The sequence below is a fragment of the Pogoniulus pusillus genome, chromosome Z (assembly GCF_015220805.1).
Source record: "Pogoniulus pusillus isolate bPogPus1 chromosome Z, bPogPus1.pri, whole genome shotgun sequence".
Taxonomy (NCBI): domain Eukaryota; kingdom Metazoa; phylum Chordata; class Aves; order Piciformes; family Lybiidae; genus Pogoniulus; species Pogoniulus pusillus.
Genome location: NC_087309.1, coordinates 102,167,487 through 102,192,527, shown reverse-complemented (window position 1 = coordinate 102,192,527; position 25,041 = coordinate 102,167,487). Strand labels below are relative to the sequence as shown.

The 25,041-nt window shown below is 37.8% G+C and overlaps 1 protein-coding gene across 1 annotated transcript in view; it reads right to left on the bottom strand.

The window, feature by feature from the left end:
- Nucleotides 1–25,041, bottom strand: part of SHOC1 (shortage in chiasmata 1) — a 53,796-nt gene that overhangs the window by 4,338 nt on the left and 24,417 nt on the right. Inside the window, 13 exon segments of the mRNA XM_064140531.1 lie at nt 1,435–1,584; nt 2,915–3,046; nt 4,289–4,382; nt 5,362–5,483; nt 6,454–6,565; nt 7,901–8,006; nt 8,537–8,721; nt 9,332–9,401; nt 10,682–10,754; nt 15,954–16,141; nt 18,697–18,804; nt 21,380–21,556; nt 24,026–24,145. Of these exon segments, the coding sequence (XP_063996601.1) occupies nt 1,435–1,584; nt 2,915–3,046; nt 4,289–4,382; nt 5,362–5,483; nt 6,454–6,565; nt 7,901–8,006; nt 8,537–8,721; nt 9,332–9,401; nt 10,682–10,754; nt 15,954–16,141; nt 18,697–18,804; nt 21,380–21,556; nt 24,026–24,145 (1,637 nt within the window).

The window sequence follows — 25,041 nt, the reverse complement described above, 5'->3', positions numbered from 1 at the left end:
GTGAAATACAAAATATTCCAGGCAGAGGGAAGGAGAGAAGAACTGAGTAGCTCCTAAGCTGCTAGTGCAAGCTGCAAACATGTGGCCACTGTGATTCCCAGTCAAGGTGTGATTTCTACATCACCCCCCATTAAATACATAATTTTGAAAAATAAACTGGCCAATAGGCATTACCATCATTGTTCTGGCCAAAGAATTCAAAGTTTCATGCCCCAGTGGCCATGCAGGCACATCGAGGGTCAGCATGAGACACCTGACTTGGTGGTGCTAAGCCCCTTGCTCTCAAGGCTTTGCTGGGGCCAAACCCAGCTTTGTTTGCTCATCCATTCAACTCCCGGACCCAAAACAGGAGGAGGAGAGCAAGGGTTAAATCAGTCTGGCAGCATTTATGACTTACCAGAATTGGGAGTATTTGTATTACATGTCTGCATTGTCAAATATGAAAAAAGTTATATCAGTTGTTAGGATTCTAAGATGCATATCTTTTTTTGTTCGTTTATTTTCAAACTTTGACTTAATCCAAACCAAAGAAGAGTCATGTAGAGCAAATAATGTGCCACCTGTCTTAAATAAGAGTAATAGCCTCTCTCTTCAAACACAGGAAAATCAATACTGTAGTAAACTTTATTCTAATCCTATTCTATTTATTCTCTTTCTGCAGTTCAGGATGTCTAGAAGTAGTGTCTCCAATGAGCTGCTGCAAACCCTACATCATAGTGGAAATAACCCGACGAGTAAGCATGGCTTTACACATACGCAATTATGACAGTAACATGCACAAGCTGATATTCTGTGCCCAAATATCTCTTCATTTGCTTCTTCACCCGAACCAAACACTTCTGATGTGGAAGTTTGCACTTTGATTTTCCTAAGTGGTAGAAGCTGTGTATTTTTCACTTAATTATCTGACTACAATCAGTGAATAATTTTCCCAGGCTTGTCCTATCTTAAACAGTAGAGGCACAGAATTCTAGCTGCAAAGCTGACATCTGAGTGGAATTCACCTTCACCTCTAGGTGAAACTATGAGTTTTTAAGTGGTGGGTTTATTATTGTGGAAGACAGGCAGGAAGAACAAAAGCCATGGAAATACTTAACTGGAAAATATTTTTTATATTAGGGAAACATAAGAGCTTTTATGCTGATGTAATACTTGGCATGATGAAGGTTGAAGAGGAAACTGATCAAAGGAGTATTTTTTCCAGCTAAGGAAATATCTTAATCATCTTCATCAAACATAATGGTGACTGGACATAATCTGCTCAGGACTAGCAGAGTCAGCATTTTAGATACAAATGATATGCTAAAGCACATAATTAAAAAAATGTTTTTCTAAGATACCATGAAATCTGCATGTACCATCCATCAAATAAACCCCTCTGTATTACAACAGTGAAAAAAGATTGACCTAATACCAAAATTAATTATGGCCAACCTTTAAAACTTTTCTTGGAACCTCTGGCAGAAGTTCCTGAAGTTGATCAAAGCTTGCAAGAAACAACTTGTTCAGTGAAGATCCCTTCTTTAACATCAACTGAGCAACCAATGGATTGATACATGGGAAAGTAAGCAGGCATTTCTCTGTCTGGAAACAGAAATAAATTTGTTAGGATGAAAACTCCAACCCTGCCTTCCCTACTGAATGACATTCCTATGACTAGATCCTACAGTGTATCATAGGAATAGAGCTTTCAACCAGTGCAATTTTATAGGCTGATGGAAACTTTTTTCTTTCCCTACAGTGTCTCACAGGAGTTTGCATAACAGTTTGGTAAAAAGCAAGCACAATTGAAAGATGTTTCTATTTTAAAACAGAAAACAAAACAAAACAACCAAAACAAAACCAGAAACAACAACAAAAAAAAACCCAAACCAACAACTCAGTAAATTATGTAAACTTGGTTTGAAAACACATTACCAGGTTTATCATTTTTTCTGTTTTAAAAAGAAACTGCCTAAATCAATATGCACTGACAAAGATTGTTTTGTTTTACAAATGGAACATTTCTAAACAGCAACGGATTGGGTGGCAAGAGCAGGAGTTGCCAGCAGGAGTTGAATGCTACAGACTGGGCAGCAAGGTGAGAGTGGGAGCACTTTAAGAGTGCCAGTTTTCAGTTCCTGACTTTGATACAAAGGTCTCTGCTTAATAGATGCCAGGATCTAGCATCTTTAACAGTGACAAACTGTTTTTTGCCAGTATCCTTAATCTCTAATTGGGAAAGCCTATAATGCAATATCCCACATTTGAAAGGCTGTAGCAATACCTGCTTTAAAACCCTTCTGAATTTTGCAAAGGCCTAAACGGATCTTGGCTTTACAAGAATTCAAAGCTTCCACATGAAACAAACAAATCCTTGTGTTTAATTTGAAAACACTCATATACAGCACTGATGAATTTGGCTTCCTGCCCAAGTGAGCCATTCTGTGTTTAACTTTCACATTTTGGGTAAGTTTTTTAAACCTAGTGTCTAGAACTGTAGAACTGCATACGTTGCCTGGTGGATGTGGAATAAAAACAGAGAAAATCAAATTGCACCTAACAGTGCTGGTAAAGATGACAGAAATGTTATATTTATATATGCATATGCATACACCTATATATAAAAATATGTGGGTGTATATAAATATGCCTATTTTAATAGTAACTTTTAAGATAACATATATGTTTAAAAGCCCAGAACCTTATATACATATAAATAGGAAAAATAAAAATAGAATATCTATAAATATTCTATTTAAATATAAATATAAATATATAAATAGAAATATATAAATAAAAATAAATATAAGTAAATGCCTATTTTAACAACTTTCAAGAGAAAAATAAATATATCTACATAAAATAGCCTACAACCTTATAACTCTGAGAAACAAGAATAAAGCAGAGTAATTTAATGGGAAGATAAGCAGACCTCAGATGGCAAGACAGAAATCCAGGATTTGTCCAGCCAGTCTTGAGGACTGACATTAGATGCTATCAAAATACTGTCAGCAATTTGACGAATCACCAGTGCTGTTTCTTCAATCCCTGGGGTAAGAACTACCTAAAAGTGATACATAGTATTTTTGGTTAAACCTTGCACAAAGAAGCATCTTAATTTGCCAAAGAAGTTAAATTGGAGAGCTTAAAGATGACCCTCAGCACAACAGCTGTTAATGAATAACTAAACCCCATCCATCCATATTATGCAGAGGAATCCCAACCTTTGACCACTAGGCCAGCTACCCTGGGTTAGGTGATATTTATCCTACTGATCTTTTCTATATGATCAACTTAATGAGTATAATAAAAGTTCTCAATGAAACAGTGAGATGCCTCTCACTGTTAATATAGTTTAAGAAAATGTGCAACAATTTGAAGGTCCAAGTAATTTCCACACAAACTACACTGCTGAATACATGGGATAATATAAAGCTTGTCCTCGCTTTAGCCTTTACCTAACCAGATAAATCTGATCTGAATTTTCTTATGCAAATAAGTTTAAAAATTGCTTTAAAAGATGTTGCTTCAAGCCAATGAAATAAATTACACAATAAGACAAAGAAAACCTTTGCCCTATTTTTAAGTGTTGATTATTTTAGATACTGCATTTTCCGATTTATGATTATTTCGTATGGTTCCAGAGACTGCACCACCTTTCTGAGCACCCTCTTCTAATCTTCTATCACCCTCAAAATAAAAAAGTTCCTTCTCATGTTTTTAGATGGAATTTCCTTTGTTCAAATTTGTGTCCATTACCTCTTGTCCTGTCACTGAGCACCACTGAAAAAAAAAAGTCTCCCCATCCTTCTGACATGTATCCTTAAAGTATTTATAAACATTGATAAGATTCCCTCCCAGGCTTCTCTTATCTGGGCTAAAAATAGACAAGTCTCTCAGCCTTTCTTCATAAAAGAGGTGATTAAAAAAGTTAATTTATGTTACCACATTAAAAAAAAATAAACAAACTAGCTAACAGAAGAGAACATGACATTTTCCTTTTCTTCTGCTGTATTAGTAACTTAATCTGAAATCTCAAATTAAGATACAAGTGGGATTAAAACATGCTCTAATAATTTATAAAATTAAAGGTACAATATAATTTCTGGACTCCTAGTCGTAAAAACACTTCAGTTGCTATCAGAATCTAATTCAATTTGTACAGGAATCTTTTCACTGACTTCAGCAGCACTGAACTAAATTCTTTTTTCTTATATTAGTTATTTTGAGCTACTTCGTGGTTTTGACACTTTAGAAGTATCATGCAATGAGGACTTAAACAGAAAGGTTGTTACTAAAACACTACCTTCACTTCAAAGTCTTCTGACTTCTGTGTAAGTTCAATTAGAGTGGCATAAATTAAGACAAGGTTATGCAGAATATCTCCCTTGAGACAGTACCTATAAAACAGTTTCATAGGTCTGTTAAGATCTATTATGCTCATGTAATAATTCTAACACATTTGTTACGTGAGTTAATAAACATGTGTTTAATTTCCTGGAATTCAATACGGTTTATGCATTAGTGTCTGTGACAGGAGAACTGGGATACAAGTTACTGAGTGCTGAAGGATGCAACTGTGAGGAAGAAAATGCAGTCAGCCCACAGCAAAGCAAATCCTGTCCTGGAGCAGGAAGGCTGGATTAGGGTCAGACCCTGGAGGAAGATCATACAGGGAGGAAAGTCAATACAGGGAGAATTTACTGTTCATAGGGAAAAAAACTCTCACAAAATGTAATAAAGGAAAGCACATGAACCATTTGAACAAAAGCTGTGCTTCCCTAGTAAAAGCACAACTACTGACAGATGGGAATAACACTTGAAAAATGTCTCCCTGTTGTGAATGATACATGGTGATGTTAACACATGCCGAGTTTTAACAGTTGTAAAGAATAATTTCAGTGATTAATAACCTAGCTTCTGATTTGAGATACACTTCACTTTATCATCACCTGCCTCAAATTCTGTTTTGCATCCACCTTTTCTTTATCGCTTGTACAGTACTAAAAAGATCCTAAGAGATAAATATCATCTTTGCTAACTTTCTCGGAGGGTCTTCAGTGAGCACTGCTAACTCTGAGTAATACTGTTCTGAGTCTTGCAGTAGGAACATGACAACCCTGTCACTAAGTGTGAAATCCATTGTTTTCCTTTCACAGCCTGTAAGCTAATTGTTCTCACCAAAACATTCTAACTTGCTTCAAATTAGCACAGCAGACTAGAAATACAAGCTTACAATATTCATACTTTTCTAAGAGAAACATGTTCCTAGAGAGAAATTCAAAGCACAAAGACTTCTAGCTTGCCCTAATAAGCAGCCTCTTCTAGTGCATATCTGTTTTGAAATTACCAAGATAACAAAATAATTTAATAACTTACTCTAAATTCAGTCTTTCTTTGGAATAGAAAACAATCCAACAGCAGGTGTATTGGAGGGATAATGCCATCAGTTTTGCTATTACATTGTCACAGGATCTCTCATAATTTAGGTCTTCCATACTCTACCATAAAATTAATATAAAAATTAAAAACTAAATAAATTAGGATGGCTGTCAAAAGTTTTTCATGTACATTACTGTATTACACAGAAGTTAGACCAAACATAAATACAGCTAAATAATATAAATATTAAAAGCACATCTGAAAGTCGGGGGGGGGGGGGGCGGGGATTGCATTTCCAGTTTTTATTTTGTTTGAACTTTAAAGAGCTTCATTTATTGTTTTTTTCCTCTCCCATACAAAGGAAGCACTGCAACAAAATTTTTAGGACAGTCTTCAGTTTTTTAAGAACTTTAGTAATTGAAAATACAGCTATGAACCTCTGAAGCAACCTATACAAACCATATTATGCTTACAATGAGTGTATAAGGTGCCACACTGCTAAGTGCAGTGGCACTTGCAGTAGAGTGTAAGAATGTCTGTGTTGTTCTTGCAATGCCAATTGATCACTTTATTTTTTGTTCATCTTTCTTTTGCCTATAAAGTCATCTGTCTTGCTACACATCAGAATTTAAGTATTATGTTACTGTCTATAAACTGTTATTTTTAATTAAAGAACAAATTATTCTCTAGATAGTCAGATTATTCTCTAGTAATTCAGGTAACTATCAGATATGGGAGGAATAAATATGCGTGATGGTAAAAGAATATAGTTGTAGGCACATTTAATTGGTTATTACAGTTTAGATAATCCTGTTTTCAATACATCCTTTTACTGTATTTAACACAATGCAACTTCAGGTTAAATGTTACATTTCTGTGAAGAAATGTAGTTATAGACACGAGAAAATTTTAAGTCAAACTGACAGACAAAATGTTGGAGCTAATGTATTTGGAAATAACTTGTGAAACAATGCATGAATTAAATATGATTACAAGGAAGAAAATACATGATCCAAAAAAGGCTGCAGAGATGCCCCAGAAGTGACTCAATGCCTAACAAAATTTGTATGTATTAATTTCATTTTGTACCTGCAAAAAGATAGCAGTACATTCATCTACTGTCAGCACAACATAGCGATTTGTACTTCCAAAGAGTCTTAAGGAGTAATTACTGAATCTTTCAATAAAGGTAATGCTGTACCTGCAGAAGTCAAATTATTTTACAAAGCCTCAGTTAGGTAAAATAATAAGATTTTCTTAAAGGAAATTAATAGCATTCATCTCTTAACATAATTTTTGGAATTACATTTTTTTTTATACCTTCATCTTTCTCAAATGCTCAAGTTCACTTTAGGACAGATCTGAAGAACACACATTCATACAGCAGTTACTATTGGACTAATTCAATTACACTGCTGACCCATTGAATGTGGCCTTCATACAGAGCCTTTGTGTTTACAAAATGAAGATGCCATACAGAAACTAGGATAAATCAGGAAAATGTACTTAGTTACTTCTTTTGAGTAATTAAATGTATATTGATTTTTTTTCCTTTCCTTTCATGACTGTCCTCCCTAGGGAAAGAAAACTGACTGAAAGTTCCCTGACTGACCCTGGTATGATCTGATTGAACAAGTGCTGCCAGCAGCACAGTCTCCCTGCACCAGCTGTGGTAGCAAAGGCTGGCTGAATGAATATCACATGCTTAGGGCTGCTGGGGAGTCTTGGCTGACTGAGGTATGGCTAGACAACAGTCACACTGTTTGACCTCATTCCTAAGAATAACATAAACTTAAATCTGAATCTGTCCTCTAGAAAGTTGTACAGACAGTGTATTCAGACATTAACAAAAAAATTAACTACAAGCTTTTCTGAAACTGTATAACTATTTGATCGTCCATTAATTAATTTATCAGTGAGAAAAGGAGCCAATGAACAAGCACCAAGAGGCATTCCTGGCTCTTTAGCTCATGGTGAGGCTGAACAGAGAATTTGAACAAGTCAGAGTTTAGATGTGCATGTTTAATTAAATGTCCAAATTGTAAACATCAAACTAATTTTTTTTTCCTTTATAACTGTAATTAGGAACAGATCAGAAATGGCTCCAAAACTATTACACTTTTGGTTGTTTTGTGTGGGGGTTTTGGGTTTGTTTGTTTGTTTAGCATAGCTTCTGTAGTTAAAAACTGCAGAACTGCAAATCGGTTTTAATGAAGAATTAATTAAAACAATTCCAAACACCAAGAAACACTAAAGCAAAAAAGGTTTTGGGGTAGGTAATGTAACAATTTCCAGGGAAAAGTAAACTATTGGCATTTTCTTCCCAGTTGACATCTGCATGAACCTATAGAATTACTCTATCATTATCAATAGAAAAATTATCTTCTTATCTCTTAAAATACCAATAGTGTAATTGCAGTAACCATACCTGATAGTCAAGTAGATAGCCACAACATGATACAGTAGAACAAGATTCATGTCCCAGAAAATTGAATATGAGTAGTAAATAAGATATAAATAGGTTATTTTCACCTACTTGGATTCCAAAAGCTGAAGAATGTCTGCCATACTAATAAGACCTTCAGTTGTCAGAAACACATACGGAATCTGTACTTCCAGAAGACAGGAACCACAGTCATTTCCTAAAACATTTTGTATGTGTAAGACAATAGTTTTATACATTAAAAAATAAAGATACATTTAGGTATTTAAATAAACAAACAAATAAATATATGTAAAATTAATCTTTTACTCATCTGCATTAAAACACTTGGATAACACGCCTCTTTTTTCTTCCTAAATTAAACATGTCTAAATCTCTCTGAGATTAAGCCTGAATTTATATTCCTTTAGATCTACAGCAGCATTCCCTTAGGATGGGGAAGAGTGGATACAGCTTGAAGTACTGTAAACAACCTATGAACTTGGCATAAATATTTATCAATGAACATATACTACTAAATCCTGGCCAAAATGTAGCTCACAGCCTAAGAAAAATCCCTTCACTATGCTGCTGTATAGATAAAACCAGATTCTTTACTTAGCTTTAGCTTTCACAATTAGCTACTCATCTTATGCTAGAGGGACAAGACTGCAGCGTTTTAGGGGAAAGAAAATGCCTTTCTTTCATATGCCAGCCCAATTGCTTATTGCAGCTCTGGAGAACACCTACCCATTTGCATTGTTTTGGGGATGGTGGTTTTAAATGTCATGTAAGTAACATTCAGATTTTTGCACAGGTTTCTCCAGCAGGAGTTTTCAGAATAATCATATTCCATTACTAATGAGAAGTGTGTCCAAGGGAAGCCAGCTCCAATTTGCTGATTATGTACAATAACACAAGAATACCTACTGAGGCTTCAGAAAACAATGAAATATTAATAAGAATTAAGTTCAGGTAGAATCAAATAAACTCAGAACAATTATCCCAGAAAAAAATAAACACACTTTTATTCTGAAGAATTATCACTGTCTAAAGTCTATTTACAAAAGGAGTTTACCCTTCTTGAAGTTAAAACTGTAACTTATTGGGGGGGGGGAGGGGGGGAAGAAGAAGAAGAAGCTCTAATTCCTCCTTTCCAATTATCTATTTGCAGTACTCATATTATCCTGCAATGTCATAATTTGTCAATATTTCCTTTGTGCCCTTACTCCCCACTTTTTTCCTAAAACATGTAAAGAAACGTGTTTTTCTGCACATTCTTCTAAAAAAAATTCTAAAGCATACAAGACAAGATTAAAAATTAATTGTATGCTTTGTGAAAGTTCTTTGGAGACTGGCAACTAAGATTTTACTAGATTGTGGCCATTCCATCCCAGAATGCCATTGCAGATCCACATTCTGAAATTTTTACTACATAGTGGAAAGTCTCATGGAAATGAACAAAAATAACAAAACCTTCACTAATGTAGTCAGTGTGCTCCAAAAATCAAGAGTTTGCTCTCCAAGACCAAGAACTGAACTTACCTGCTCATGATATCTTTACAACCTAAAGAGTTTCCTTTTTTCTCAGAATTCAGATCCACAACTTTTAAACCTACAAATAAAGCCTCAGACAAATGAGCCTCTGTGGGTATGAATCAGTGCACATCAGCCAGCAGCAAATGTGGAACAACACAGGACATTAAAAAATCATGTACTACATTGTCTTGATAAAGTCCTTTATAGTTTGTATTGCCCTGGTGAGTATAATGATTTAGACATCTCTATTTCTGAACCCCAGAAAGAAGAACTCACAATCTCACAACCCAGTTATCTTGGAATGAAAAATTAGTAGCTAGTACAAAAGGAATCAAATTTGCCCCTTTACAATTTAAATTCCTCTACACTTTTACTGTTTTCTGTAGCTAAAAATGGGATATTTGTTTAACACAAACTTCTGTATTCAGACGTTTAGTTAAGTGAACTGACCTGTTTGCAACCAAGTCTTAAGATCTTAAACCAAACAAAATACTTTTCATTAAATATTATTATTAGCAAAAGCATTGTGAACAGGCCTCCTCCCTTTCAAAACATTCTAAAAGACAGGCTTTCTTTTAAGTACACAGGAAATTTAACTTCACTTTTAAAGGCAAATGAACAATGCAATACATGACACAAGTGATAAGGTTCAAGCAGGGAGTTACAAAAACAGTTTTTAAAAAGCAATATGAAAAGAGTCAGGGGCTTGCTGTAAACCCAAGTACAGGCTCAAATAACAACCTCACAAATATTTTTTTTCCCTCTGCCTCTCTCTCCTTGATGTTAACAGATTGCTTCAACTTATGCTTATTTATTTAGCAGACTAGGAAGCAGGTCAGCAACAAATGGCTAAGGGAAATCATGATCTGTACCTAATTACTTATTGGCAGTTGGACTAGATCACTAAAGGTCCCTTCCAACCCAAGATATTCTCTAATTAGATAATTTAAAGTTTTATGCTAAAGAACTTTGTTAAGACTTCTACATTCATACTGCACTTAATAAGCGTGAAAGGAAGAAAACTTTGGAGTGCTGATCACCTAAAACCAATGAAAGAACCTGACCAAGACAGCAGATGCAATTATAATTAGACAATGGGCTTCCCACACCTCCTTTGTGCTCTGATAAATAAATCTGTGACTTGTCATACCAGACTCCTAATAAGGGGAAAAGGGGAAAAAAAAAAAAAAAAAGGAAGATTCTGGAAACAGAAAACTGTGAGAATAGTACACAAAAGCATTCCTGATGAGGAGAAAAAGGAGAAACACTTGTGAAAAGCATGCAAACAGGAAGGCACAGCAAAGCAAAGCACAGCACAGAATAAACAGTACTTTTTTTTTTTTTTTAATAGTTTACCTCCTACTGTGGATAAAGTGTGAATGAGGACATCTTTTTCTCTCTCAGAGTCCATCCTTGTTATGATTAATACCTGGAAGAAGAAAAGTAGAAGAAACTCTGGTACTTACTCTTTCACCCTGTGCACATATGTCTCCTTTGCATAGAAAGCAAGAGACTGACAAAGTAGGTGGCAAAACATAAAACCTCTGAGTTTTCCAGAATGACAATCACAGAATCACAGACTACCCCAAGTTTGAAGGGATCCGTAAGGATCATTGAGTCTTACTGCTCCTCATACAACTACCTAAAAATAAACCATATGACTAAGAGCATTGCTCAGACTCTCTGGCGGACTTGGTGCCATGACCACTTCCCTGGGGAGGCTGTTCCAGTGACTGACCACCCTCTTACTGAAGAACCTCTTCTTAATGTCCAACTCCCAAGTTCCCCTCATGCAACTTCATTCTGTTTCCTTACATCTTGTTACTGTTTGCCAGAGAGGAATGAGCAGCTCCCACTCCATGGTCTCTGTCAAGGATGCCAAAGACTGTGACGTGGTCACACATCATCCTTCTCTTCTCTAAGGTGAACAAGCCAAGTGTTCTCAGCTGTTCCTTGTTAAGTCCTGCCCCTGAGGATTTTCAGCTTCATAGTTACTCTTCTCTGGACATAGTATAATAGTTGGATGTCAGTCTTATATTGAGGTGCCCAAAAGTGCAAACAGGACCCAAGGTGGGGCCGCATCAGTGCAGTATGTAGTGGGACAATCACCTCCCTTGACTAGCTAGGTGTGCTGCTCTTGGTGTACCCCAGGACACAGCTGGCCCTTTCCACTACACCGCAGGCACAGTGATCACTGATATTCAACCTGCCATCAAACCAGACTCCTAAAAGTCTCTTTCTGCAGGGCTTGGGGTTGCTTTTCAGAATTGCATCCCCCAGCTGGTATGTATAACTAGGGTTACCCTATCTCAAGTGGAGAATCCACCACTTGGTTTTGTTAAATCTCATACAGTTGGCAGTTGCCAAGCTCTTTCATCTATCCAGATCTCACTGTAAGGGATCTCTACCTTTGAGGGACTCCACAGATACTAAATCAAGTCTGGTTTAATATCTTCAGCAAACTCTCTTAATGTACACTCTTATCATGTACTCAAATAATTACAAACACAGTAATGAGCACTGGCCCTAAAACTGAGTCCAAGGTAATCCCACTGGTGACTGGCCACCAGATCCATGTAATCCAATTTACAATAATTTTCTGAGCCCAAGCTGCCAGCCACTTGCTAAATCAATCACTGTCCTTTCTTTCAGTGTCCACATACTTTCCTTTTCTGTCTAAGTTCTAGAAGATCCCTGATTAGCCAACCCACCCTTCTGCTCTGCTTTCTGACTTCCCATATTTTGGAACAGCCTTCTCCTGCACATGGCTCTTAGAAAGTGACCAGCAGTCATGGACCTTAATGCTTTCAAAAGCAGATTCCGAGGTGATCTTTTTAAATAGTCCTTTCAGGAGTCCCAAGTCTGCTTTCCCCACACCCAGGGTTAAAGTTTTGCTGGCAATTTTTGTCTTATCATCAATAATTTGCAGTTCAGGCGGATGTGTGCATTATTATAAGAGCTGGAGAAATAATATTTTAAAAGACATCCGTATTGAAATTCAGCTGTGTGAACAAAGGTGTTCTAGAAGGAATCTTAAAGTGGAATATTTGAATCAAAGTAAAATGCCATTTAAAGATATTCTTTATAGGTATTCTACCACATTATTATTACATTAGACAGATTGTTACTGTGACAGTAGAGGCATTATCCCTATGAAGGCAAAACTTGGCCCAAAGACATCTGGAAGTCATCCTGAAAGATGGTGATGTACTAGAGGGAGATATTAGATGTGCTGCAGAAATAATCAGAAGGATTTTCCAGAGCATAGTTGGAGTATACTGAGATGTTCTTGACAGAGACTAGGTATCTTGGAGACTCACTAAACACTGCTTAAGATAAAAGTGATGAAAATTATTAGAATCTACCAAAGTGACATAGTTTTAAAAGAGAATCACTAACAAAGAACTGTCCACTAATCTTGTCCATTGTTTCAACTGATACAAACTGAACATTGTCTAACTTTTCAGACTTACAGACACAAGTGTCACAGGTTTAAGACTAGTGTCTTAATTGTAAATAGAAATTTCTAGATAATTCTACTGTCAAGGGGCTGAAGAAAACATAAGAAATATGTTTATCTCCTTCCATTGGTCTAAAAAAATCCTATATAGTTGGAAGCACAGCTTGCTCATTCTCTCTTTTTGCTTCCTTTCCCCCTGTCTCTCCTTCTGGCCTGTCCTACTTGCCTTTGCTTGGATTTTCAGTAACAACACTGACTGACAGTGGGGAGAAAGATAATATTGTATTAGCTGGGCAACAGCCTCATGGCTTTATCCATGAGGGTTTCCAAGGGGCTAGCTAAGCTATTGCCTAATTGTATATGTATATATGTATTTGTATATGTTTATTACCTTTTACTTTTAGCCTACTTTGTAAATAATAATTTAATTTTACTTCCAAATTCTGAATAAGTATGGGTTTGATTGTTTTTTTTTTTTTTTTGGGGGGGGAGGTGTGTAAATCCTACATTCTTTGGTGGTGCAAAACCACCACAAGATGATGATATGTGTAAATATTAATGGCGTGTTAGATGAAACAAAGAGCAAAGTTGAGTTTATTCTATTCCTTTAACAACTACTGGCTTACAAAGGAAATATCCCACTATAATCCTGCATCAGTAACAATCCTTGCTCATAAAAGGTAACTAGATTATTGCATTTCACATCACTTTAACTGATGCTGATGTGATGTGATAGAACAAGAAACGGATTATTCAGTTGAAGTCTGTCTCTGATTGTTATAGTAAACAATCTTATAATTGTGAATGAAAGTGTATATATTCTTACACTGTGTACATGACCTTAAGATTAAGTCAGGCAAGCAAGTCAAACTCAGAAGAGTTATAGTTCACCAAAAAAATTAAAATTTTATCTAGTGAGGTTAAAAAAATGTCACTGAGCTGACATTAAGATGACCAAGTTGTCATATGTCTCCCAGTACAGCACAAACCTAGAGTATCATAAAGAAAAACATATTACTCTTGAGAAGAAGAAAATTATGCTGAAATCAGTTTAGGGAGTCTGTTGAAGGACAGCCACCAAGGCAACCAATGGCACTTTGTTTCAGTTGCTTCATTTCCATTTTATGTTCTAAAAGGTTGTGCAGTATTTTTCATCTCAGGAAATTTTAATCAAAAGATGTTCAGAGGTCTTCACGCAGCTCTTAAGAGGAACAAAGTAAGAAAGCTCCAGGAAGTGAAGTGTGGAGAGAAGTTCACATAAATGAAGGTAAGCTTGAAGATTTGTCCTTTTTTTTGTTTGTTTGTTTGTTTTTGTTTTTGTTTTTAATGAGTGTTTAGCAGCAGTCAGGACACTTATATATTTGTATGTTTTACCCCTTCTGTTTCACTATGTCATAAGTATTCTGCAAATAAAAAAATAAATATTCTGCACTGCATGGTATTAGCCAAAATATTCACATGTCCAGAGAAAAAAGGTTTTTACAAGTGCTTCCAATAATAGGACTAGCGGCAGTGGGTCTAAACTGAAAGAGGGTAGATTAGGACTGAATATTAGGAAGAAATTCTTTACTAGGAAATAGGTAATTCTTTACACTGAAATAGGTTGACCAGAGAGGTTGTGGATGCCACCTCACTGGAGATGTTCAAGGCCAGCTTGGACAAGGCCTTCAGCAACTTGGTCTAGTGGGAGATGTCCCTCTCCATAGCAAGGGGTTTTGAACTAGATGGTCTCTTCCAACCCAACTCTGTGAATCTATGAACTTGAATCTCTTCCATAACCCCATTCTCCATGCCATGACTATCAGTTATGGATATCTGCTTTTTAAAAATTGGTCTGATACATAGGTTAAACACATGGCATCCATGGAGAACAACACTCAATGGTGTGTGTGCTCTGAGCAACACTGTACAAGTACACAATCTTGTGCTATGATTCACTTTGCACTAGAAGACAGAGGCCTTCAAATAAAAGGTTAAAATGCAAATTTCAGTAGGTGATGTGATACCATACATTTATCAGGGAAACAAGTCCATGTACAAGTGGAGACTAGTGACAAGCAGAGTTCCTTAAGGATCAGTACTGGAAGCAGTCTTGTTTAGCATCTTTGTTGGTGACATGGACAGTGGCATTGAGTGCACCCTCAGCAAGTTCACCAATGACACCAAGCTGTGTGGTGTGGCTCACATGCTAGAGGGACGGGATCCATCCAGAAGGACCATGACAGGCTGGAGAGATGGGCCCATGGCAACATCATTAAGTTCAGCAAGACCAAGGGCAAAATCCTGCATCTGAATCAGGGCAATCCCAGGCACGATGGTGGATGAGAAGCTCAACATGAGCTACCAGCGTGCACTTGCAAGCCAGAAAGCCAACCAGACCCTAGGCAGCATCAAGACAAGTGTGGCCAGCAGATTGAGAGAGGTGATTGTCTCCCTCTACACTGCTCTCATGAGATCCCACCTGGAGTCCAGTTCCGGAACCTCTATTACAAGAAAGATGTGGACATGTTAGAGTGTGTCCAGAGAAGGGCCACAAGGATGATCAGAGGGCTGGAGCACCTCTCCTATGAATACAGACTGAGGGAGTTGGGGCTGTTCAGTTTAGAGAAGAGAAGGCTCTGAGACCTTGCTATGGCCTTGCAGTATCTGAAGGGGGCCTCCAAGAAAGCTGATGGGGGACTTTTTAGGGTACTGGGTAGTCGCAGGACTAGGGGGAATGGCTAGAGGAGGGTAGATTTAGGTTAGATGTGAGGAGGAAGTTCTTCACCCTAAGTGGTGAGACACTGGAACAGGTTGCCATCGGAGGTGGTGGAAACCCTATTCCTGGATGCTCCCTGTCCATGGCTGGGGGGGTGGAACTAGATGACCCTTGTGGGATTCTGTGAAACAAAGTCACCTGCAAGGATGATGAAGCTCTGGCAATGTTAAAACTCACATGTGTACTGTTTCAGACATGCAACAAGGAGAGATTTGATCAAACACAAACCTGTATTGCTCTCAACTAAGGTCTTAAACTTTATGTCGCCCTTTTTAAATAGATACTGTGAGGTGGAAAGGTAATTATAAGTCTTTCTTCCACAAACCAAGCCTTGTTAAAAGACAGTTTTATAATTATCACATAGTTTGGAGAAGTTTTGTTTGCTTAGAGAAACGGTTTACATTGTTAACCTTAGCACTGTGTTCTCCTCCGTAACTTTGTTTCCAGTTTAATATTTGACACTGAAGCTCTGTTATTTTGGGACTTGTTTCATGCTTTTTCTGGCTGCTACACTGTACAATCTTCAGCTGCCTCCAGATGTTATTCAAACAGGATTCCAAGATGGTTTTGTAGATATCCTTTGCTTTGGACAAATAACCTGTTAATAAAGCAAGACAAGAAGTAATTGCAGTGACAAAAGATGCTAAGGTTTGCATTTACACATGAATTTTAAATTTATGTGAAGGTATCTTGCACAGAGAAGATGAACTTTTAATGGCTCACAGTATGGAAGGATACTATTACTACTAGTCAGGTACATATGTGGCCATTACAAAACTGATATACCTCCTGTAACATCTACTGCAGGGAGAATAGCTGGATGATTCCAGATGAAATAACTGAACATTGCGTTCTATAGCCACAGATACCAGCCGCAGCACTGTTACACTTGACTAGTATCTGTGGTTTATACTAAATAACAACTTTAGTTACATTTCCACTGCCCAAAACTTTACTTGGCACGTATTTTCACCACTCTTCACATTATCACACGTATTCCTCAACTCTTAACGATGCCTTTTGCATATATACAGCAAGCAATGCTGAGGCTATTTGAAAATGCATAAAGAAAAATTACATCTAAGATAACTGTAATGAATGACATAGGACAGCAGAACACCACACCCATGAGGACTACAGGGCATGTGTAGCATCTGCCTCAATTGTCTACATTAATTTTCAGATCTGTTTCATTTGTATAAGTTTCTGTGTGAGGTATTGCTGGGATCTGAAAGGCCAGGTGTTGAGTAATTCTAAAAATACCTTATAGGAGTCCATTTGCTATAAATGATCAAGGGAGGAGGACCTGCTCATTTGCCACCCTCCCATTCTTCTATGATGTTTCTAGTAACTACAGAAGAGTTCAACTTAGGATTCTGATTATACATCAAGTCTGCATTTTATTTCCTACTCTTCTATTACTAGAAATCTTTACGTGAATACAAGCCCAATTCTTCTCCTCACAGTTCAGTTTATGGTGGAAGTTTTCTATTTCACAACAACTTTAAGGAAACACCCTCGCTCATGGGATGAATCCGAAAGACTGAGGTCAGGTGCTCTGAACTTACTTATCCCCTGTAAAGACAGAGGGAGCCTGACTTTCGTAAGGCATTCATAAAAGGTGATGCCAGTTTTATAAGAGTCAATTGTGACAGGTCTATCTGGATGTTCACAACACACAACTATAGGAACTTGGCAAGTATGGCACTACCATTTCAGGCACAACACTGGGTATGAGGCATTTTATATATATTGCAATAGTGAATAGTGTAAGACCAGAAAAGCTCAAAAAAAGGTTGTGTGAGTCCAGTGCCATGAACTGGACTGTGAGTTCAAACTCCCTGCTTCTGATACACCAGATAATATTTCAGATTTTGCTTGAAGTGGTCTCAGTTTTAAGTATCATCATTTTCAAGCAACCTAGGACTATTTTTAAAGGGAAAGTGTTCCACACGCAAAGGAGGTGGCCCATAAACACCAAAGGACCTGCCATTTTTAAAGTGTTTCTTAGCTTACACACAGAGATTCCAAGAAAACTTGAATTTGAGGAGAAACTTCTTTACTTCAGGGATATCAGAGCACTATGGAGTCACTTTCTGTGAAAGCCTTCAAAACCCACCTGGACATTCCTATGAAATCTGATTTGGTAAACCTGTATTATTACTGGGGGTGGAATCTATGATTTCCAGAGGTCCATTCCAACACCTACCATTCTGTGATTCTATGAAAAATTTTTCATTCTCAGATACGGGTTAACACAGCCTACTCTCACAAGCCCCCATCTTTCCTCACACAGACGTAAGGAAAACTAACACAAAAAACACCTCTGGGCTGAGATGAAGAGCTGAGATAAAGACTATTACTGGAAATGGTACAATACACAATTACCTTAGAACATATGTGGAAGTCTGTATGAATGTTTATTAGGCAAGTCCATGTAGAAACATAAACAGTAGCATACTAATTATGAACTGAGTACTCTGTCCAATTCTGGGGCACTCAATTTAAGAAAGATGTTGAGGTGCTTGAATGTCTTCAGAGAAGGGCAGTAAGACTGGTGAGGGGTCTGGAGCACAGTGCTAAGAGGAGCAGCTGAGGGATCTGGGGTTGTTCAGCCTGGAGAAGAGGAGGCTCAGGGTAGACCTCACTGCTGTCTAAAACTACCTGAAGGGAGGCTGTAGCCAGGTGGGGGTTGGTCTCTTCTCCCAGGCAACCAGTGACAGAAAAAGAGGACACAGTCTGAAGTTGTGCCAGGGGAGGTATAGGCTGGACATTAGGAAGAATTTTTTCATGGAAAGAGTGATTTGCCCATTGGAATGGGCTGCCCAGGGAAGTGGTGGAGTCACCATCCCTGGAAGTGTTTTAAAGGGGGCTGGCTGAGGCACTTAGTGCCATGGTTTACTTAACTAGAAGGGCTAGGTGATAGGCTGGACTTGATGATCCTAGAGTCCTTTCCAACCTGGTTAATTCTGTGATTCTGTTATTATTTCTAATGAAGGAACAGAAATGAGGAAGCAGAGGGAGCTGAGTGCTATATTGCAGCTAGGCTGGAGGTATACTGATGGCAAAAGATCACAGCGGACAACCACAAAGAACTGTAAAACATACACAAACCACTGAGTTTCTGGGTAACACTCACTACTGAAAACAAACCTAGTGCTGTGTCCAAGCCACAAGTTAACAGAAGATCTCGAACTGTCACCAGCAGGTGCACCAGAGCAGCGTGTCTGAACAGCATGATCTCCTTCTCATCTATTTTACCTTTACAAAGAGAAGATAGAGGTGTGGTCTGTATAAAATGCCAGACATCATGATATATATATATATATATATATATATATATATATATATATATATATATATATGTAATCAGTTTAAAAGATCCTGCTATCTCAGAATTTTCATTAAACACACTTAAGCAGGCATCATCTCAAAAAGTTGGATCTGGTGGTCCTTAGTTTATGATATAATAACCTTTCACATGTCATCTGACCCAGAGCAAAAGGCACACAGGGAATTGCTTTTGAAGGTTGTGTGAGTTTAGGCAGTGCTTGCTGGAGTAAGGGATAACAATTCCCCTAGATGTACCATTAAATATATACTGCCTTACTGATTTTAGCGAGGCAGAACCTGATAAACTTCCTAGCTTTTGGTCTGTCATAGAAGCCCAGCTGTTGAAACTACCATTTCCTCACCAGATTGTGATCCTGGGCATCCTGCTATGGGTGACCCTACTTTAGCAGGGAGGTTGAACTAGATGATCTCCAGAGATCCTTTCCAATCTCTGTCACTCTGTGAGTCTGTGTGTGTGACTAGTCAAATCACTGACTTTTTCAACAGCACTGTAACACTATCTAACCTGTTTTCCAAACATCTCCTAACTCTTTACAAGAAATAAAAATGGTGTAATATGCACTAAACAATAAGTGATTTTAAAGGAGTGATAAATCCAAATGAAGCTTCTCAGAGAAGTCTTTCAATAAATTTTATACTATAAAGCCACATTCTTTGTGGCAGGTAATGTGGACCCAGGTAGTCCTCACACATACAATCAGAAAAAAATCCTATTATCTTCCAATAATGATCCACACAGAGTCTTAACTTCTGATATTACCTTCCTAGCACAAGCAGCAGATGTCCTCCATTTTTCCTTTCTCACAGGGAGGACATCTACTTATTCTTGGATCCACAGAGTAAATTAAACAATTTATGGGATACCTATTCTGTATTATGTACTCACTTTGAGTAGATCTTCAATGAATTGATGGAACAGGAAGAAATTACTAATCTGAAGAAGGAAGTTATTTTGGGGAATTTCACATGGGTAGTCATGTTGTTCATTATTTTATGAAAGGAAATATGTGACTGCTGCAGAGTAAGTGGACTTAAACACATGCTTTAAGATGCTAAAAATAACTGGGGAAGATAAATAAAGAATAAATGCTAAACTTGAAGGACTATGTACAATTCTTGGCAGTATTCACCAAAAAAACTCAGTGGAGACTACAAGTCAATTTTGTGTTCAAGAGCAGTTATTTTTGCATAACAAGGGCTAAGTAATAATTATCCATTCCTCAGAAAACACTTGTCCTTAAAAAGAAGATCCAATAGATGACTATTTGCCTCATTACTATTTCGGTCACAAAGATCTTCATTGATTTCATTGCTGTAATGAGCAATTGTGAATACACTGCACAGGTAATCTACAAGGAAAAAAAGGTCCTGAAGTTTGAGTAAGCATACCACTCAGCTTGCCTCCTACATTAAGCTACCTTTCTATACTGTAAACTGCATTTGAAATTATTCCCGTTTTCTTAAATTAATCTTGAACTAAAAGGCAGAATCCTAAGTATTTTTTTTTTCACTTGATCTCAAGAAGCAGCAGTAGGTCTCTGCACAGTTTTCTCAGTGATTTTTGTGTTCTGTGATTTACTGATAGAGAGTTTCTCTCCCATGTTTGTGCACGTGGTGTTTGCTTTTTTGGAAGCTGTCTCCAGTTCAAAGAACTCTCCTGACAATTCTATAGAGCACTAACATCACCCCCCGCCTCCACACACACACACCTCTCCTGTTTCTTATTCAACTTTTATTAGGTTTACTTTGAATATAATATAATACAATAAGCGCTGAAAGCAGTAAAGTTCAGATAACTAGAGCCCATCACATGTCTTGTGACATAGTATAAAAATTTGGCAGGTATCAGATGACTTGCTATACTGTCCTTGCAATTAGTTGCCAACTCAAAAAATAATCCAAATTGCCCAATAGCTTTCTAAACCTCCCTCAAACACACTTTGTATTTCACTGTAAGGTTTTCCTAATCTCTATGTGTAGCCAAAAATCTTTGTAAGGAGCCACTGATTTTGATGGATTTTGTATTTATTTCTCTGATTTTACAGGCTTTTCATATGTCATGTAGGAGTAAAATGAAGTCAGAAATAAACCAAAATAGTTTTTTTTGTTTCCTGATTTCTGACATATGCTTAGTGTTTTACATCATACCAGTGTAACAACAGCAAGGAAGCTTTTAATTTTAAAATCTAGCACTGAAAAATAACAATTAAGCATTGTTTGATAACAAAGCAACATTTCTGAAGTACATCCAAAGAATTTTCAAGTTAAATCTAATTATAATACTTGTGTTTCAATATTCAGGTTAATAAAAATAATCAAGAACTAGGAGACATTATTTTGGAAGTAACAGAAGAAATTAGTTACCATAGCTCTACAAGATAAAGTTCTGAAAGCTTTGTCATTTGTTTATCAAACATCTTGAACACCAATTAAATTTGCATTAGCATGAAAGGACAGACCAATGATTTCTTAAAAAACCTACCTTCTTCAAAAAGATCACCCACCACTTTCTCTTGCTGTTTTAAGAAAAACCTTGTATGGTCAAATTTAATGCTGTCAAAGTGCCAGTTTACAGAAGCAAGTACACCCAGATGTTTCAACTCTTTTAGAACAGGAGTGGCTGCTTCCTCTAAGAGACAGTATGCCTGGCACTGGCTTTCTGCATAGCACAAAAAGCAAAATACAGTAATCAAGTTTGGCTTCAAATACTACCGCTTGGCAAGAATATTCAGAAGACTTATCAAAACACAAACAATACTGATTTCTTCATGAAAAGTGCAACAATAATATGAGAACAGTAGCTTGCCAGGGAGTCTCCTGAGTAATAGAATTAACCTTATCCTCACATCAAGCAACCATGTTATTCCATGCATTTAAATAAATGATCAAACTTCAAGACAAAAATTTAGGATTTTCTGCTCCTGTGACTCCCATTAAGACTGTGCTATGACTTCATTATTCTATAGCCCTCTTCTATTCTGTAATCTAAACTTACACTTAGCACCTTTACAACCACTTGCTACTACAACTTTAACTCAGACAGTCCTTCTCCTTCCCTGGTATTGAATATCCAGTGTCTTTGTTTAGCAAGGCCAGAGATGCCAATTTGTTAGTCATTTCATGCTTGCATACTGACAATTCTTAACAGCTTCTGGATGGTTGTTTTATAATTCTTTCCAAACTGCAGCTGAGTTTCTTTCAGTTAGCATCCATAACAAGGCTGTCTACTGCTGAATGCTCTGAACTGGAAGGGATGTCCCCTTCCTCATGCAAAAAAATGAAACTCTTCTATAACCACTTAAAAAGAATTATAGCTGAGTTGATCAGAGCAAAGAGATCAGAACTCTATAATACTTAATTTTCAAACATTCACTATTACTTGGCTACAGAAAAGCTTGATTATATTTTTCCAGCTGCATTAAAGGTGTCTTGCTTCAAAATCCTGATGCTCAAGGATCAGTGCTGGGCCCCATTCTCTTTAACATCTTCATAGATGATCTGGATGAGGACACTGAGTCAGTCATCAGCAAGTTTGCAGATGACACCAAGCTGGGGGCAGATGTGGCTGGGTTGGAGGGCAGAAGGGCTCTGCAGCAGGACCTTGACCGCCTGGACAGATGGGCAGAGTCCAATGGGATGGCATTCAATAGCTCGAAGTGCAGGGTGCTGCACTTTGGCCACAACAACCCCATGCAGAGATACAGGCTGGGGTTGGAGTGGCTGGAGAGCAGCCAAACAGAGAGGGATCTGGGGGTGCTGATTGATACCCGCCTGAACATGAGCCAGCAGTGTGCCCAGGTGGCCAAGAGAGCCAGTGGCATCCTGGCCTGCATCAGGAATGGTGTGGTCAGCAGGAGCAGGGAGGTCATTCTGCCCCTGTACTCTGCACTGGTTAGACCACACCTTGAGTATTGTGTTCAGTTCTGGGCCCCCCAGTTTAAGAGGGACGTTGAGATGCTTGAGCGTGTCCAGAGAAGGGCAACGAGGCTGGTGAGAGGCCTCAAGCACAAGCCCTATGAGGAGAGGCTGAGGGAGCTGGGATTGTTTAGCCTGGAGAAGAGGAGGCTCAGGGGTGACCTTATTGTTGTCTACAACTACCTGAGGGGAGGTTGTAGCGAGGAGGACGTTGCTCTCTTCTCTCAGGTGGCCAGCGCCAGAACGAGAGGACACAGCCTCAGGCTGCGCCAGGAGAAATTTAGGCTGGAGGTGAGGAGAAAGTTCTTCACTGAGAGAGTCATTGGGCACTGGAATGGGCTGCCCGGGGAGGTGGTGGAGTCACTGTCCCTGGAGCTGTTCAAGGCAGGATTGGACGTGGCACTTGGTGCCATGGTCTAGCCTTGAGCTCTGTGGTAAAAGGCTGGACTTGATGATCTATGAGGTCTCTTCCAACCTTGGTGATGCTGTGTCATACTGTGATACTGTGATAATTCCCACTTCGGATGGGAACAGATTAAAATACTGCTCCACTTTCACTGATTCTGTGAAAGAGACTGCCATCAAGCATATGGTTGAAGTGACTGCATTTTCATGGAAATGATGGGCCTACAACTTTCTAGCACTGGCTGTGCTTAATTTGAGGCTGTGAAGTCTGTTGGATAAATAATTTCTAGGTTCTTCTCCACCATTTCTACTGCATGACAAAACTGTTACCAGTATGTGCTGTTTTACACAATGTCTTGAAAGTACAACAGCAATAGGTCACAGGGTAATGCCTAGCTGCGTATGAAATAAATTCACAGCGGATTACTTCAATATTAAAAGACATTTCCTACCCAAAAACACTGCCAGTCTCTTCTGTCTCAAATTCTCTCATTACTCCGTCAGACAAAAAGCTGATGAATAATAATTTGACGTTACTGATTTAAGAGATTTCGTGCCTTCTGATGTAGAGCAGATGTGGCTCAAAGTCTGCAAGTTTCGGCTTGCATGCAATTGACTTTGTTCTTCAGACAGAATTCCACAAACTGACCTCACACTCATGTCAAAATAAATATCCATCTATTGGAATTTTTTTCAGTTGCAAGGAGCAGAAACTAAGACTAATTATATTTGTCTGAGTAGCACTCTTGAATATAAAATTACATTGCAAAGCTACACAAAAAAAAAAAGCATATCCAAAAAGGTATACCTGATGCTTGAATATCGACTGTGACACTGTCCTCATTTTTTTGTTCTTTTTCCTCTGTTCTTACAGTCTTACAAACAGAACTGTCCTCTTTGTCACAAGGCGTATGCTGCTCTTCAGGCACTACATGATTAAACCACAAGTGAACACTTAGATACAAATTCCCCAAAGCCAGCTAAATCAATAAGGAAACTATTCTATAAATAGCACTCCACACAAAAACATTTTCTGATTGTGACATATATTTTCTTTTCATTCTGTGGAGTTACACAGCATGAAGAAATCCTTGAGACACTGACAGAGAGAGAAGCATGTCTGCCTTCATAGCTCATGAAGTCAGACATTATTTGGGCTCCTCTTAGGGCAGAAAAATACAACTGGGAAAATTAAAGAGCAGCTACTATAGCTGTACAACAGAGTTATGCATGAAAGCTCATATGCCTTTATATCGAGAAAAAAAACATATATTAGAGGAAAGATGTTACTGACTACGTGGAGATCAAACTGTTACAAATATCTCAAGAGAGTGTGAGCATAAAAGTTAAATACTGTAAGTGTCCCAGGAAAAATACAGAAGCTGTTGCAAATGACAGAACAAATCAAAACAAGACAAACCTGATTTTTTTTTAAGTTGCTAATTGAAAATAACTTTTTTCTCCTATCTTATAGCTATTTTTTTTCAATTAATTACTTTTTCTTATAAATACCGATGCATGAGCTACAGCTTCCATGCACAAAATTTCATTTGGTGCATCTATATCTTTATTTCTGAGAGGGCTCCTGGCTGATATTTTCTGTTTAAGAATGACAGTTTACTCAGAAAACAAATAGATCATAGAGACCAAAAGAAAAGAAAAACTTTCCCCCCCTAGTTAAGTTAAAAATACCATCCTGGTTTTGAAATGCTCTACAGGGTTCAAAACTGAGTTAATGAACTCTCACTTTTTCCCTCCTTCCCCTTTTACTACTTTCCTCATGTTTTTTTTCGTGAACTAAGTGTTACACAACTGTATCTTTTA